This window comes from Uloborus diversus, chromosome 5 (genome assembly GCF_026930045.1).
Source record: "Uloborus diversus isolate 005 chromosome 5, Udiv.v.3.1, whole genome shotgun sequence".
Classification (NCBI taxonomy): domain Eukaryota; kingdom Metazoa; phylum Arthropoda; class Arachnida; order Araneae; family Uloboridae; genus Uloborus; species Uloborus diversus.
This window is the reverse complement of record NC_072735.1, coordinates 138,469,394-138,487,178: the sequence shown is the minus strand read 5'-3', so window position 1 is coordinate 138,487,178 and position 17,785 is coordinate 138,469,394. Positions and strand designations below refer to the sequence as shown.

The window sequence follows — 17,785 nt, the reverse complement described above, 5'->3', positions numbered from 1 at the left end:
GTTAAACACGCGTCACTTGACAGAACTTTTTTTTTCGAGGTAGATCGTGCAAAAAGTCAGGCAATGCAGCTAAAAAGAAACAAGGGGGGAAAGAAAAAAAATTAAAAAAAAATTAATTTGAATTGTGACATCTTGAATTCAAATTATGTTTTTCGCAATCACGAGTGTGTGTATGTAGGCGTGTATGTTTGTGTGTGGGGGGTATGTGTGTAGGCATGTGTGTTTGTCTGTGTGCTGGCATAAGTGTGTGGGTAGTTGTTTGTATGAATGTGTGTGGTGCGGGGGGGGGGTATGTATGTGTAGGCATATGTGTTTGTGTCTGTGTGCAGGCATGAATGTGTGGGTAGTTGTGTGTATGCGTGTGTGTATGTGTTTGTGTGTGTATGTGTGTGTAGGTGTATGTGTTTGTGTGTGTGTGCGTATGTGTTTGTAGTTGTGTATGTATGCGCGCGTGTGTGTAGGACATGGATGCAACTTGGCGACGGCTTTCGCTATAGGAGCAGCATCGTGAGGAGCCGGTCGACGGTGATGGTGCGGAGGGTGGCGGTGGGAAAATAAAATGATGGCACGCCAAAAACAGTCAAATGAAAGCAATAAGCAATCGCGATTTGCATGCAAGTGAAGACCACCCCTCCCCCCATATTTGCTTCTGTCGGCACACATGGGTCTGGTTTACCTCTAATTGTGTCTGATAATAATATTTTTAGAAAAAATATGCTTAATACTTTCCCGAAAGTACAAAAAAAAAAAAAAAAAACTTTTTTAAACACATTTGACCATTTATTTACTAAAATTAATTACTTCACTGTTGTTACTGTCAATCGGCGTGGAAAATAGAGGGCTATGCGCTACCTAATGAACTTTAACTCCCCCCCCCAGGATCTTTCTAAAAAGATCGTCGGGGAATATCTTCATTCCTGTCCCCTATCTACCCCCTTTCCCAGTCTTGCCAAGTAAAGCTTGACATTGAGCCTTTAAGACTTCAATTTTTAAAAATCCCAAAAGAGCCCCGTCCCCGCCTCCCCCCAGCCCCAATCTTTTGTTTAAACACCAAAAATAAATTAAAACTGGTTCCTTAGGACATCATATCGATTTTGCAAAATACGATGGAGAAATCCCGAATCGGTATTGGGCGTCGGGCATATTGGGCGCCGAGCACATTGTGCCAAATGTTCCCGGCGCCCAAAATGCTCGGCGCCCAAAGTTCCTGGCGCCCAAAGTTCCCGGCGCCCAATCTTCCCATTTCGATAAATTTAATCGTACACTTAACATAGTGCGAAAACGACGATCCATCACACATCAACCGAACTTCTCAAGAAATGTTGATTCAACTTAGCTCGTAGCAGGGAAACTTTATTTTTAAGTTAATAGAGTGTATTCGCAACTCCAGAGCTTGAATACGCTACCTTGCGGAGATTAACAATAATAAAGAAAAAGGTAAAACATTCCATTCCACTTGTTTTCTTTGGGGTAAATTACAGGCTTCGGACAGTTTGTGATGTAATGTAATTTCAGAAGAATAGAAAAGAAAGCTTCCCACAAAGACGATGAAAAATTACTGTCATTCACTAAGCGTCAAAGCAAGTTATAAGCTGCGGCGTGTGTTTGTTTTCCCTTTTTCGTCCGCCATTACACAGTGGCTGCAGCGCTTCCTATAGTTTATTGGAGTTGCGAATTAGTTATTCTTTTACTCAATGGTTGCACTGCCTAAATTTATAGAAACACACTGGAGAGAAGTAGCTTTTCTTTTGAGCGTTCTCATCACTTTTATTCGCCGAAGCGTCTGGTCTAATGTAATATAATGCAATTGTCTGTGGACAGGTGAATCAGACCGGAAGCGAGTAGAAGAAAACTGTGACGACTAGTGTCCGGAAAGTCTAGTGCAGACTTTGTAAAATGGCTGCTGAAAATGGGCAGAGAACAACAGAGGTAGTTAGGGGACAAGTGTTTGAAGTAGGACCACGATATACTTCACTTTCTTACATTGGTGAAGGTGCATATGGAATGGTAGTGTAAGTAACATGATTATTATACATCATATTTTTTTCATTCTGTCAAGTTGGCCTAGTATGTTGCTGCCAGTAGATATACCTGTTGAATTTGGAAAGTATGCATAAACTTGTCATTCTGAACGGTTGATATTATTTTAAATGATTGAAATTGAGTCTTATGTTTGTGCATTTTTTTTATTTATGTGATTGCATTATTCATATTTTATTTTCTTCGTATTGCTTGCAGCGAACTGTCATCGCATAACATGATGCTTTTCACCAAATGCATCCAGGGGTTGTAGTACTGTAAACAAATTGTTTTGAATCTCTCTAGCTTTAATTTCTCTTGGTCAAATATATCGTTTATATTTTAAAGTAGTTTATCAAAAACATATTGCTTGCTTTCTCACGATGAGCAATATTGGCTAGTGTGCTTATTTTTTTATTCCTAAATATTTTTCTTTTCTAACTGCCTTTTTTTCGCTAGTGAATTAAAAATAAATGATCAGATATTAGCTTTATGTGTTAACAATTTTTCAAAAATGCTGGGAAACACATTGAAATGACTTGCTGTTTTGCATTTAAGTTTCAAAACTGACTGATCTTGTTTCTTCTAGTGATTGTATGATTGAATACTTCTAGTGATTGTATGAACTGTAATAAGATATTTCAGTAAATATATATATCAATGGATTATGTATATATGCGTATGCATACACAGTTTTAATGCTGTTTTTGGGTGTAGCAAGTATTTATATTTTAGCTCCAAATGAGTTTTTGAGCGTATGCCTAAGCTAAATGCATTCTGAATACATATAGATATGAATGAGTGCTCGCAAACTATGTACTACCCATTTTTCACCTTTTTTTTGGCCTGTGGACCTCTAAAATTAGGGAAAATATTGTGGACTTTTCTCTCAAAACTTTCCTTCTCTTTTTTTATTCTTTTGTTGTATATAAAAATCTGTTCTCTCAAAATTGAGTCTTTTTTCTTTATGTGACTCATTATCACATTTTTTTTCAACTCTTTTGTACCTAAATGAGTTAGTAATAGTAGGTTAATAGAACCTGTCATAAGATTTTAAAAAAATAAAAAACAACAAATTAAGGATAATATTTTAAGTGTTTTCTTTTGCATTAACATTACTTTGAATGTGATCTTTTTGACAAGTGATAATTTCAGTCAATTATGTAGGTACTACGGTTCACTTGTCATTGTATGCGTTTAAAAAAAAAAGTTTTCAAACCAATTTTCTCGAAATATTTTAATATGTTTACTATTCGTTTCCTCTGCCGAATATGCAGCATACTGAATTCTAAACAAATATTCGGTGCATTTCTAATTGAAGGATTTGCAGCAACAGAGTTAACTCTATTTTTTGATTGTTGGGAAATATCCTGGAGTTAACACCATGTTGCCTCAAGAGAGAGAGGCAGCTAACTCATTCTAGCAAATAACTTGAGAACTACAGTAGGACCCCGATTTAACGAATGTCAGGGTTTAATGAATTTTTCTTTTTCCCAGACTAAAATGAAGGCTAAAACCCCTATTTACCAAATAATAAATCCCAAATTAACAAAGTATTTTTTCTGTCAAAAAAAAAAAAAAAAAAATGAATTTGAGTAAGGAAAGATTGGATTGCTGTCCAAATGTTATTATTCATATTGTCCAAAGTGGAAAAAGGCTTTTCTCGGCAGTTTTTGATGGACAAGGGGGCAACCAAGGAATATTGATTTTGTTGCAGAAAGGGACAATAAAACTCCCATTAAAACTTCCCTTTTCAAGTGCTTTACATGGCCTGGAAACTAAAAACATATTTCATGCAAGCAGGCTGCAAATGATACAATATTTTCTTCCCTCCATAAAGTCGAAAGAGAACTATTTTGAGTCGAGTATTAAGGAAATTGTCAAACATCTATTGCTCAGTATTTTAAAATTTCAAAGTAACTAGTGTGGAATAAGTCTTTAAATGCTGAATAAAAAATTTCTAATTCTGTTTCACTTTCTTATCTTTATATATAAAAATCTTCTGTTTGTACGTTTGTCACCATAAGGCTTTTAAACGGCTGGACCGATTTTGATCAAATTTTTTGCATGTAATTAAGTTGTGGCAAGCATGGTTTTGTAGCGCGATCGATTGAATCAGAAACGTTTTTGTTAATTAATTTATTTAAACATTGTTTGGTTATATCTCCCAAGTGATTAATATTTATTTTAACCTATTGTTGAGTGAGAACTGAAATAAATATTTAACCCATTGCCAAGGGACAATAAGAAAGCCAGCACTGCTTTTTATAATGAAATTTCCTACTGTGATGTGTTAATTGAGAATAGCTAAAACGTAGAGAGAGAGAGTGAAGCCTGCATTTCTTGAAAGCAACGATTTTAGGTCCCGAGATATATTTTAATGTAAAGTACTGGAAGGGTCACTCAAAACGTGTGATCTGTCGTCGTAGTTGAACCATGTGATTGGACCGGTGCTTTAGGTTTTCCTAACTAAATGATCAGAAAGTACCGTACCTAACATTTGTTTCTCGGCTCAAATCCATCTGAGTTTTGGCACTAATGTCAAAAATACTTTAAGGATTATCTAACTAATGAGTGCATTGTTAAAGGAGAAGATGATGGAATTTAAAGACGAAACAAATTTCATTTTCGTCCAGATAAATTACAACAGGGTAGTTCTATACACAAAAGATCAGTGCAATGGAAGATCTTTTTCTTTGGTGGAAAGAACAAACTAGGCAATATATGGAGTTTTCATTCAAAAAAACGTACCGCTAATCGGTCAAAGTCAGCTTCGCTCACTGATCAATTGGATTACAGTAACGTGGTGGCATAGGCATGGCGACTTTGGCTATAAAAACAATAGAGTTGCGTGATCACTTGTTTACATTTTAAAGCTACTGGTAATGTAATTTGTTGTATTTTTTGTTTATTTGGCAGAATATTTCAAATTGCAAATAATTGTTTTTCGTTTGTAAAGAGTGTTTAGTCATTTTAGTTGAAGAATTTGTTAATTTTTTATTTTATGTCTGCAGGGGGGGGGGGATGAGGTATTTTCCCAGTACAGTTTATTCAGAAAACTGTTTCTACCTTCTTCTTTTAAAACGACATCCTTCCAATTGTTTTATTATTTTTCATATGGGGGGGGGGAGGATGTTGCAGTAGGATTTCCCGTTTGTTCTAGATGGGTAGTTAGTTTTTTACACTTAATATCTGAGAACGCTTTTTTATACACATTCTGACACCAAGCAACTTTAATCATTTCCTCTTTACTTATTTTTTTTTAAGAAAACGGTTCAAACACTTGATAGTTTATTCAAATGTTTTAACTTTTCAATTTACAAAGTTTGAACAGAATAACATCTGTTTTCTAGTTATGTATATATTTGCGCAGTAGCTCAAAAGGGCTTTTAGGTAAGGTAAGTGCAGTTTTAAAAAATTTTTATCTCACCTCGATTTAACATATTTAAAGTTTCAGTCTGTTCAATTCGGTAAATCGGGATCCGACTGTATCAACAGGAGATAACTCCTTGTTGAACCAAATAAACTCGAGAACTATCAACCGGAGGTAACTCCTTGTTGAATCAAACAATCAAAAAAGGAGTTAATTCTTTGTCTCTGCAAAGCCTTCAACTGTAATTGAATGTCTTTTTAGCATTCAAAAAAGTCTGCTGGACATTTCCAAAAGGCAATAAGGTACAGGGAAAGTGCACCCTGTCAGATGCCTCGCCGATTATCAAAAAAGCTCGAGTCTTGGCTATCATCATACCTGTTTTAAATGTAGTTAGATTAGTTGAGGCAAATAATGCTCTTGCTCTTAAACTTTTGTATCAACTGTTTAATGAAGTAAGAAGTTAGTCTTAAAATCTTGTTCTGAAAACTGAAACTTGTTTTAAAAACTGAGACCCAGATTTGAAGAATTAGTGTAAAGAGCTCTATGTAGAAATGTCTTACCATAGCAAAACTGAATTGCTATATTCTGTGCTAAAATTTGACATCAACTGAATAAGTTGCACTGCGCAGAATATTTCATTATTGTTCAACATTCTGCTGTATTAGTGTTTAACCGTAAACTGAGTAATGAAACTTAATAGACAGAAATCATTGACAAAAGTTTTTTTTTTCTAATTGTTTTATTTTGCTTGATATAGTAAATAAGATTCAGTTTTTGTTCTGGACATTGTTTGAAACCCCTTGGCCTTTCATGCATATGTCTAGAATATTTTTCATTTTTATGTTGATAGAATCAAAAGTGCTAAAAGTTTGTGTGATTATTTTATTAAGAGTTATTCTCAATAAAGCTAGCCAGCCCTGCTTAATTGGGTAACAGATATACCAATACCCTGCTTATACGAATAAAACCTCTCGGAACCGAATATTTTCCCATAAAATCCCTGGATAATTGAATAATATTTATCAGCTTTCGCAAATATTTTCGTCGAAATTTTTTTTTAATCAATTAGAAACAAGCTAAGTAAGAACAATTGTTGACGAAAAAAAACATAAAATATTATGTTTCACCTTCAATGCCCAAGAAATAACTTCTCTTTTTTATCATAATATTTCTTCCATTTTATCTAATTTCATTTGTCATTGTCATTACAAAAAATAAATTGAAATATATTGTATGTAAAACAAGGCAGACGAGACAGGAAAAGGACTTTGAAAAGTATTCCCAAAAGACCTTGGAGCAAGCAATCCACTATTACAGAATTTTTTTCAAAATAAATTATGCTGAAATAAGGTACCGTAACAACCATTTCATAACTCAAGTTGAAAGTTACTTTCTTATAATTTTCATGCATACTTTTATATATGAATAAATTAAACTATTTTGTTGTTTACTTAGCTTATTTCAAAAACTTTTTACACATAACACAGTTGTTTCCTTTATATAGCTAGGGATTTATAATTGTTACATTTTAAGACAAATATATATTGTCTGTTTAGAAAGGTAAAGAAAATTTCCCCGCTTTATCAAATACCCCGTTAATCGAATATTTCTTGGAACCGAAGATATTTGATTAAGCAGGGCCGAAAGTATTTAGAAATTGTATTACAAGATTTATTTTAATACTTCCACTTATATTATTTTTTTCTTTTACAGGTCAGCGGTAGATAATATTACAAAGGAAAAGGTAGCAATAAAAAAGATTTCTCCATTCGAACATCAGACATACTGCCAGAGAACATTACGAGAAATCAAAATTCTAACCAGGTTTAGGCATGAAAATGTAAGTTGTCTTTTGTAGGTAATTGTATATTATGTTCTTTCTTGCTATCAAAAGCTTTAATTCAATATCTTTTATGACAGTAGCTTGTTATCCTTATCTCATATAATTAGAAACTGAGCTTATGTATCTATGTCCAAGTTACTCCTCTCAAACGCCAGTGAACTGACCATCGAACCAGCTATCAATAAATTCGTAATTTTCCCGTCTTCCCTGTGGTAGAAAGCTGCCGACACGGCGACTAAGGGGGAAAAAGTCGGCAATAAAACCATTCTGCAGAACAATATCTAAGGATAGCTGTTTTGCGGTAAATGTGTAATTCAACTACAAATTAAGGAAAAGGCCTGATTTTGTGCAAAAAATAAAATAATTGTGACATTATTTTACAACAGAAAAAAAAAAGAAAACTTTGGCGAGCGCCAAATCGAGCGATCATTGATGACTGTGGTATTCTGCAACATCGGAGATCGGGAGATATGGCATGGATAAAAACTGTTTCTAATCACAACTTCTCCCCATGTGGAGCGATTTTGAAGCAACCTTGTGTTGATCAAAGAACAGTGGTTTCGCATTGGCTTCGCAATGCACATGTTTGTGTTGGTTTATTTGAAACACTTTTTGCCGACTCATTTTCGTGCTTTTTTTTCGACACTGTTGAAAAATTAATGTAAGCCCTTAAAAAATGGCTTATTTGTGGTGACCTAATGTATGAACCTAAAACAGGGGTAATAAAAATGACATAAGCAGATAAAATTTGAACATTTCACTTCTTAGGTGCAAATATTTACAATTTATTTTATTTAAAAAAAACTTTGAATCGGGAATAAAAAGTTGAACAATATTTAAATAACTTTTCATTTTGCAGGATTTTTTTAGAGCCTTTTTTGGTTTTAATCTTCTTGTAAAAGTCCTCACAAGCCAATCTGGTATTAATTTACAAATCAATACAAATGATAAAGTAATTATCCTAAAAAATCATTCACACTAATTAATTTTTAGACATTTTTGGTCATTTATAATCAAGTTTATCTTTTTCCGGGACTTGAAGTAAACCGTTCGGGACATTGGGATTTTGTTCAAAAACCTAGACTGTCTTGTTCAAACCGGGACGTCTGGCAAGCCTACAGTTATATGAATGAAAATCTTCTCTTTGGAGGAGCTATAGATTTTTTTGCTTTCCAATAGATTGTTTTTCGTTTTTGTATAAATGAACTTACTTAAACAAGTTGTGCGGAATTTGTTAATAAATAAATAAATTTTTCACTTTTGAAAAAAATTGCACTTAAGTTTGTCCATTAATTCATTTTTCACTTCACGGCGCATTCTTGCAGAAAGAAATTAGATCCAGAAAATTTGCCAGAAAATAAAATTTTGCCACAAAGCCCATCTTTATGTTTGGCTATTTAACATAACCCTCTGATTATAATTAGCGGAGCTATCAGTAAAAGTCTATTAATTATGATACTTAGATTTCAACATAAAATCCCTATTTTTCAAAGGCTTTCCTCCATTCAAATTATTATTCAGTGCTTCATCTCAACTTTCCGTAACAATGCTTTTATTACAATTTGTACCGTGAACAAAATCATCAAGACGAAAGATCTGTTGCCAAATTTTTTCTTGAATATGAACAAATAAAATTCTGACCTTTTGTTTTGAGGCTTTTCCTGTAATCGGGGGATCTAAAATGTTTCCCTTTTGGTTATTTTTCCGCAATCTGCCGGGAAATTTTACTTTTTTTTTCAGCAACCTGACATCAGGTTCAAGCCTGATTGTTGAACACGCATTACTTGACATAACTTTTATTTTCGAGTCTGTGCAAAGCCAGGCGACGCAGGTAGTTTATTAATATTAGTTGAACTCAATTAGAGTGCATAAGTTCTGTGATTGAATGTCTACTCTTCAAAACTAATGTGTCAGAGGCTAAAATTCAAATTTTAAGGTGGAAGGATGACTCCACTTTGTGCTTTACATGTGAAGATCAGTTTTTTTGGGAGACATTAAAAAAAGCAATATTTTATGCATACTTGAATCTTAATTCTTATATTGCAAAATTAGTTCAATGTTTTTTTCCATAACTTTATCTAAATTCTTATTGCTTGCTTTTATTTCACTGAAGTTAATAGTCATTTCAAAATATAATGATGAATAGTTTCAAATCCAAAGCAAGTATAAAATTAAAAAAAAAAACATCTGTTCGTCAGTTTTGGCAGTTTGTTTCTACTCAAGTAATTAAGTGGTTAACTGAGTTAGCCTCTCCCTCTCAAAATGACAGGTGAGTTGTTCCTTTATGTAATAACAAAAGCTGCATTATCTGATATACTGATGGTTCTAAAATGAAAGAGAGAACATGGACTGGGGCTCTTTGTCCTATCGATAGTATTGTAGGAGTCCTTCAAAGTGTTTCATTTCATAGAAAATATGAACAATTATTTTGGGGAAATTTATTTATATTGTAGGAGTTGGGACCTGATTAACGGCAATGAGTGAGGGTTGATTTTTCAACCCTAAAGCTTTAGAAGTTTATATACAATTTGTAATATTTTTGTTTTTTCTTGTTTACTTTGATTGTCATATTTGCATATCTTCTATTTAGATAATTGATATAAGGGACATCTTAAGAGCTCCTACCATAGACCAGATGAAAGATGTGTATCCTTTTAGAAATGTTTTGTCTTATAAGATTGCTGAATTTTAAAATATACATTTGAGTTATTGCTTGAATTTTAAAATCAACCAAAATATGGAAGAATTTGAAATCATTTAATAACATTTAGTTCATTTATCGATAACACCATCAAATTTTAAGATTTTTATAAAAAGTATGAATGCTGATTCGAAATATTTTATCCGTTTACTATAAAAACTCATTTCTTTATAAAGAAAAAACCTAAGCATTTTTCTAACACATCTTTTCAGAATATATTTTTAATTAACAGCTTAAAACATTTTAAACACTGCATTTTATTTAATATACAATGGTTTTCAAGTAGGGCAAAGAAAGGAAACCATTATCATTGGTGATGCAAATGAGGGAAATTCGGTGAACTTAAGCAGGGAAGTCGGGGAAATTTTTTTCAGTTTCCTGTAACCACCCTGTAATAAATCAATAGCTATATACAGTGGCGCATGCAGGAATTTTGCAAAAGGAGGGTGAAAGATTGAAAGCAACATTTTCATATCATACCCCAATCAAACATATTGACGTGATCTTATTGATTCCCGAGAACAAAAAACAGTAAAAAATAAGCTGCTGATATATAATTAGCATTATTTTGATTAAATAATAATTAGCATTTTTTAATGAAATATACTTAAATAACTAACCAGAAAGCAAAATAATTTACACTTTTACTTTTCCTATAATTAAAAAATGGGATCAAGTTCATAGAATCTCATTTTACTCTGTAATTACAAAACTAAAAACATGGTTATTGCTGTGCATTCATTTATAACCACCATTCTGCTTCTTGTAGGGTATTCGTTATGGGGAAAAATGCACAATATTTAAAAAAGATTTTATTTTTTCACTTATTAGAACCGAAATTATTGGTTCCTTTTTGTTTGAAATTATTCTATGTACAAAATACACACATAGAATCGTAATCAAACAGGGAAGAAAGCATGACCTATGGGAGGGGTCCGGACCTCCTGAACCCCTCCCTTGTGTGCGCCACTGGCTATATATAAAGGAAATAATTAATGTTATTGCTGAAAAGTTTTTGAAATAAGTTAAATAAACAATAAGATAAGATAAATACCTTTGTGCTGATTTGCAAATTTGTGCTTCATCTAACGTTGTTTTGTCTTACTTTAAACAATAAGATAGTTGAATAATTAGTATATATATATTACAAGTGCGTATGAAAAATATAAAAAGTAACTTACAACTTGAGTTATGAAATCTTTGTTTTGGCACCATTTTTCGGTACATTATTTTTTGAAAAATTCCTCATCTTCGGTATTTTACATGTAATATTTATCAACTTATCATCTGAAAAATATATTTATTTGTGTTATTTAGCTTGATTATCAACAGCACTATTTTTTTTGTGATGTCCAAGACAAAAGAAATTTGATAGAATAGTGGAAACGTTTTGATGGAATATGAGTTGTTTTTTTCGCCCGTTGTCGGTGATTAGTATTACAGTAAAGAACCAATTATCCGGGAAGTTCGGGACCATCGCTATCCCGGATATCTGAATTTCCCGGTTTTCTGGATCGCAAAAAAGCTCTGTTGGCCGAATGTTTATAAAACTTAAATTACTATAATAAATGGCAATACATATTTATGTAAGAAGAAAACAGTTCAGAAATGATTATAAATACAATCAGACATATTAAAAACTACTAGTGGAAGAATAATTTAAACACCAAAAATCTTCAATTTTTTTCATAAGACCTGAGATTCTCATTCTCTCTCTCTCTCAATATGAAAAAGAAAAAACCCACCACTTTCCGATGCTTAAAAACGAAAAAAAAATGAAGGGGAGGGCTAGAAACAAGTTTTTGAACGTAAATGTGCGATTTTCCTGCTATAGTGTATGAAAAAATTTGTTTTCATGAACGCGTTTTTTTTTTTTTTTTTTTTTTTTTCAAATTTTATAAAGTTTTTGTGTTTGCGTTTACTATGGTTATTGATTGTTTTTTGCAATATCAATAGGAATTTGATTTAGGAGTTCTTGCAGCCTTATTACAGTCTTGCGTTTAACGATTTCTAGATTTCACGATCATCTAACAATCCAGAAAATTCGCGAATCTGGTTTTCGACTTTTCCAGCAATTTCGCGGCGTCACTTACGCTCTAAACGGCTTTAATTTTAAAGGCCGTTCAATAAAATACTGCATTAGAATGCGACAATATTCATTTCTTTGGTTTTCAGTTGAAATAAAACACGAAAATTTGCGACTTGCGAGTGTACTTCTTAATTCAAAAAAATATTTCGGAAATTTTGCCCCGCGTAAAGGATAACCCTTTGAAGTCCGTTTTTGTAAACATTTCCCCCAGTTAGAGTGAGTAATATGGTATTATTAAGAAGCAGTTCATATTCTTTTACGTATTTCAAAAAAAAAAGCTTAGTTTTTCAAAAATTGCTGAAAATGTGTATTTTTAAAAAAATTACGTGAAAGTCGGCAAAAAGTTGCCGGTTTTCTGGTTTCCCGGTTTTTTGGTTCCCGGATAAAAGGTTCTGCACTGTACTTTGTAATTTAACATTAATAATCGTTCTTACTTAATTTTTTTCTAATTTATTAAAAAACAATTCTCAGCAAAAATATTTGCGTTAGCTGCTTAATATCATTTTAATATCTGGGGAAATTATTCGATAATGGAGGGATATTCAACATTGCATGTATGGGGAAATATTCCATTCCTAGAGGTTTTTATTCTTATAAGTGGGGTACTTGTTTATCTGTTACCCAATAAATCGGGTGTGACAGTATGTACAAGCTAAATACTTCAAGTCCGTATTTATAGGAGGAGCTGAAGAAACCCAACCCTCTCTAAAAAAAACCTAACTCTCGTTGTGAAAAAAGGTATAGTTACTTCAAACATAAATTTAAAAACCCCTTGTTATATGTGGCTTAGGCTCCTCCAGAAATATATTTTTTAAACACTTAAAGTCCCCATTTCAAAATGCCTAAATTTTAAAACTACTGGTCCCCAAAGCAGAATACTACTAAATTTGCGATGTACGTCGCAGAACTGATGTTTGAGCTGCAGACCAATTCTGTTCAAATGTGAGAGTAAAACTCGGGCGAATTTTCTGCAGAAATTCTAGATTTCCGAGAAATGTCTGCAAAAAATCTTCAGCGCTTTTCTATAAATATCTTCGAACTCAAGATAGAATTTTGCAGATTTCTACAAATTAGAAGAAAATCAAAAAAATCTTGTAAATTACAATAATTTGGCGGAAAGTTCGCGTAAATGTTGAGTTTAATAAGTCATTTGCAAGAATTTAAAATTTGCTTTGAACTTAAAGAAATCTGCAGAATTAGTGCAAAATTATATCTTAAGGTGGAAGATGCTTGTAGAAAATCAGCAGCTTCTGCAAAAATTTCATATTCTAAATCTGAAAAGATTCTGATTTTTCTAGCGTTTTTGTCCCTTTTCCTTATCAGGGTTCGTACGCTCCGGGAATTCCGGGAAAACCGGGAATTGTCAGGGAAAATGACACTGTCAAAAATGTCAGGGAAAAGTCAGGGAGATTTCAAATTTTGTCCTCCAAAAATTTTTTTTTCCCAAGGAATTAAGTACCATGAGGTCTAGTCTTCGTTTTTATTGTGATTTCACGAAAAAAATTGTAAATTTTTATCTAAACCGACTGGCACTTAAAAACTGCAATCGAAAAATGAACGTTTTTTTCACAACGAAAAATGCGCCAAAAGAGCGAAGATTTTCTTGCATGGAGTCAGTGAGGGGAACGCATTTCTTTCTACTGCCTAAAGTTATAGATGGGTTGCCACAACATTCTATTCGGTTCAGGGTTCGTACGCTTCGGGAAAACTTAAAATTATCATTTAAAATGACATAGTCAAAAATGTCAGGGAATTTTCCAAATGTGTCCCCAAAATTTTTCTTTTCCCAATTTTTCCCCAGGGAATTTGGTTTTATGAGATCTAATCTTCATTTTTATCGATGTATTTAAAAAAAATTGTAACAATTTTATAGCAATGAAAAAAGTGGCGACCCAAAAAATCTTCAGCAGCCGCCATTTTTGGCTCTCAGTAGTTCCCAAGGGAAAAAAAATCAGGTGAACAGCAATTATGCACAAACTCAAAAGGAGAGAAGACAATTTACTGCTTCGGAAGCACAACCTGTAGATGGGAGGGTCGATCAGGGAAAATCGTTTTTTTTTTTTTGATCGAAAATCATTTCAGCTACGTGTGAAACGTAGTCGCCATCTTTGGTCATTCACAAGATGGAAGTAGATACGACCCTAAAATGCCTAAGTTTCTAAAAACAAAGCAGAATTGGATGTTTTCTTTAATTGAAAACTGATGAAAATAACAAAAAATGGTCCACAAATTGTTTTTCTATAGTTATTTAAAATAATTTTCTTGAGAAATGAAAAATTTTGTTCTTAAAACTTAATCTTATCCTCACTGCCTCGGACGCAAATGTGATAAAAACTTTTCAATGAATTGTAGTTTCATGAAGATTTATTATTTTTTAATTGTCTTCATGCGAAAAATTAAAAAAGCTATTTCTTATTTTTGGGCATAGCCGCCATATTTGGTCATTCCCAAGATGGAAGTACACAAGACTTTTTAAGTGCCTAAGTTCCCGAAAACGGCATTGGATGTTAATTGCAATGCAAACGAAAAGAACACAAATTGTGCCTTTTTTTTCCGGATAATTTGTAATCATTTTCTGGAAAAATGCAAAATTTAATCTTCATAACATTTTTTGTTTTAATTGATTTAGACTCTTATGTGCTAAATACTGACTATTTTGCTTTTATTGTAGCTTTTTAAGGATTATTAATTATTTATTACTACTTTTATACTACAAATCCAAAAATCTACTTATTATTTTAAATTTTTCACTTTGTCGCCATATTTGATCGTTTGCACAATGGAAGTAGACTTAAACTTCCAGAAACAGAATTGGATGTTTATATCAATGAGTAACATTGAAAATAACATTAAATGTGCGAAAAGTTATGAATTTTTGAAAATTAACTATTACTTTCTGGAAAAGAAAATTTGAAATTTTAATGTAAGCGTCCTTTAATATGTGAAAAAAAAAAAAAAAAAAAAAAAAGATTATTGGCATTGGCCTATGATCGGCGGATGTTGATTTTTGTTACTATGCATTACATGGTATGCCGATTGATGCAACAAGTTAACCATATTTATACTGAAATTTAGCTTTGCATTTTGCTCAATATGTTTTGTGTAACCTACTTATAAGAAAATAAAAAGTATTGTAAACCAAAAGCGGATGCTAAAAGGTTGCTGCAGGACTACAGCAAAACGCTATAATATTACGCGTGACATCAAAGAAACGCTAAAATAAGTTGAAAGTACTCTGTTTTCAACAAATAGTAAACAAATTAAAACAATTTTGAACAAAATGTTTAAAGAAAACTTAAAATTTTGACAGAGAAAACAAAGGGAAAAAAAATCCTTTTTTTTTTTTTTTTTTTTAAATCTAAGGGGAGAAGTTTCAGTTCTTCTGCATTGCTACTTTAAACAATTTTAATTATTTTGAAAATATTACTATTTAAACTTAAATTTTGAATGAAGCGAGTAACCTGGAATTTTCTAAAAAACAACCTGGAAAACCTGGAAAAGTCAGGGAACTTTTTTTAACCAAAAGTGTATGAACCCTGCTTATTTTCCCAAATCAATCTTCATCCACTGCAATTTCCTCCATAAACGTATATGTTTTGGAAACATGTAGAGGTTGAAAAATGTCCATCGGCGAAAACTGCTTGTCTTGTTTGAGATTTCAATCCTTTTGCATCCTGAAAATATTTCAATTACTTAGAAAGTTTTTAAGTGTTTTATTATATGCTACCCTAACTCGACTCATTTTATTTATTACTTTAGTTATTAATGTAGTTACTAACATTATTTTAATTGCTATAAATAAAAAAATATGGTTTGACACCTAGGTTCGGATTTTAATAGTATTTTGCATCTTTGCTCTTTCTATGCATTTAAAAAAGCCCATTAAGTATTTTTGAAAAATCTCGATCAATTTAGGTTCCACAGAATTGCATAGCATAAAGTTTTAAAAACTTAAGAAAAAAAAACCTGTATGAAACGGTTTTGATTTAGGGCTCCTGATTTGTGGAAAAGGTTTTAGTTTGTTGCTTGTGTATCAGGGTTCGTACGCCCTTGAAAAACCTTGAAAAGTGCTTGAAAAAAAAGTTCATTTTCAAGTGCTTGAAAACCTTGAAAAAGTTTTAAAACCTTGAAAAAGTTTCTTGGTGCTTAAATTCTTTCTAAAATCATCGGATTGTGCTTGAAACTTTTAATAAAGTATTTTACTAATGCTATTTTCTGAACATGCGTTCGATTTGCAACATCGCGAAAAATCGTTTCCCTGTTTGGGATTTCAATCCTTTTCCATCTTGCAGGCCGAGGAGTCTGTCACCTTTCTCACCTTTAGTCACCTTTTGAAAATTTGGTTACTTTTAGTCACCTTTTGCAACTTTTGTCACCTTTCTCACCTTTCTTGAAATGTCTTATGATTTTTTTTTTAAAATAATTAAATCCTTGAAAAGTATCTGAATGTTAACAGTAAAATTAATTAAAAAAAGTAGCATTAAATATGCCCCACCCCCCCCACCTTGTTGTTGTTTAAGAAAAACAGCTATGCTACCGGAAAATCCGGGAATTTTTTTTTTATTGCTTGCAATTGCACCCTATGAGCAGAACCAGTCTTTCTATCCCCCTTCGACTGTCAGACGCATTTTCCCCAAGTCTCGTCTAAACGCCATTTTGTTTCCTATTGTGTTTCTGGCTATAGAGTATTGTTCGACTAAAGTTCAGCTGTGCAATTCGTTTCTACACACTTTGTTGAGAGAGTGGTCATCAAATGTAAGTTGTCTTCCGTGTTTTTCAAATGACATCATCTGAAGTGTCTGAATCTCATGCTCATCTCTAGCCAGGCGCTTTACTTGCTTGTTTTACTTTTACTGACTTCGAAAGTCGTGACTAAGCAGTCACAAGTGGTTAGATTGGAAAAAGGGGTGGTGGGTTAAGGAGGCGTGCCTCGATGTCTTTGAGCGCGGAATAGTGAAAAGTTTTGGTTTGTGTTTATAGTGTCACTTTGTGTTTGCACAGAAATGGTTAGTTTGGGTTTTATTTTTGCTGCGCAAGTGCGAAGTGAACTTGGTCTGTGAAAACATTTCTTAACATTTCTTTTTTGGTGCGTCTCACAGAATCTGCGATTTTTTTTTTTTAGGTTTTAATGCTTTATATGACTAGTTCCAGTAAAAATAAAGCTTTTAGAAGCAAATGCTAGCCAAAATCTTTAGTTTATGTAACGGCGAGATTGATTTTTATTAAAGTACGGTTTTAACATGGTTTGGTAATGTAATGATTTGGTTCTTCCACATTCATTTCAAAAAGCTGCTGATTTTATAATCCAGAGATTTTATAAGTGGCGGTTAGTGTTTATTTATTTATTGAATTGGAACAAAAAAACTGCTGTAAACCTATTTGGAACAAAATGCACTGCAACAGTATTTTTGATAAATGCGATATTATTTTCCTAGATTCAATAAGGAATAAATTTATGTTTAAAAAAAAAAAGAAAAAAAAAAACAGCCAACCAACGCATCTAACAAATGAGTCCCGATTGAAAAAAAAAAAACAAAAGTACCCTCACATCAAGTACCCTCACATCGTTATCTTTATCACCCCTATTTTGATCAAATCAAAAGAGACCATGACAGCATTCCTGCTTATTCAGCATTATTTTTTCTTCCTAAGCCTGATAAGTTGGAGATTGCAAATTGACTAGGACCAGTCTAGCTGGGCCCAGAGTCTGGTCGTCACTTTTGTATTTGTAATTATTAATAACTTGATTTAATACTACAT

General features: G+C 32.7%; 1 protein-coding gene across 1 annotated transcript in view; it reads left to right on the top strand.

Annotated features, from left to right (window-relative positions):
* The first annotated feature begins 1,854 nt into the window (after nt 1-1,854).
* Nucleotides 1,855-17,785, top strand: part of LOC129222192 (mitogen-activated protein kinase 1-like) — a 57,739-nt gene continuing 41,808 nt past the window's right edge. Inside the window, 3 exon segments of the mRNA XM_054856663.1 lie at nt 1,855-2,012; nt 7,106-7,232; nt 9,826-9,881. Of these exon segments, the coding sequence (XP_054712638.1) occupies nt 1,897-2,012; nt 7,106-7,232; nt 9,826-9,881 (299 nt within the window). The 5' untranslated portion in view covers nt 1,855-1,896.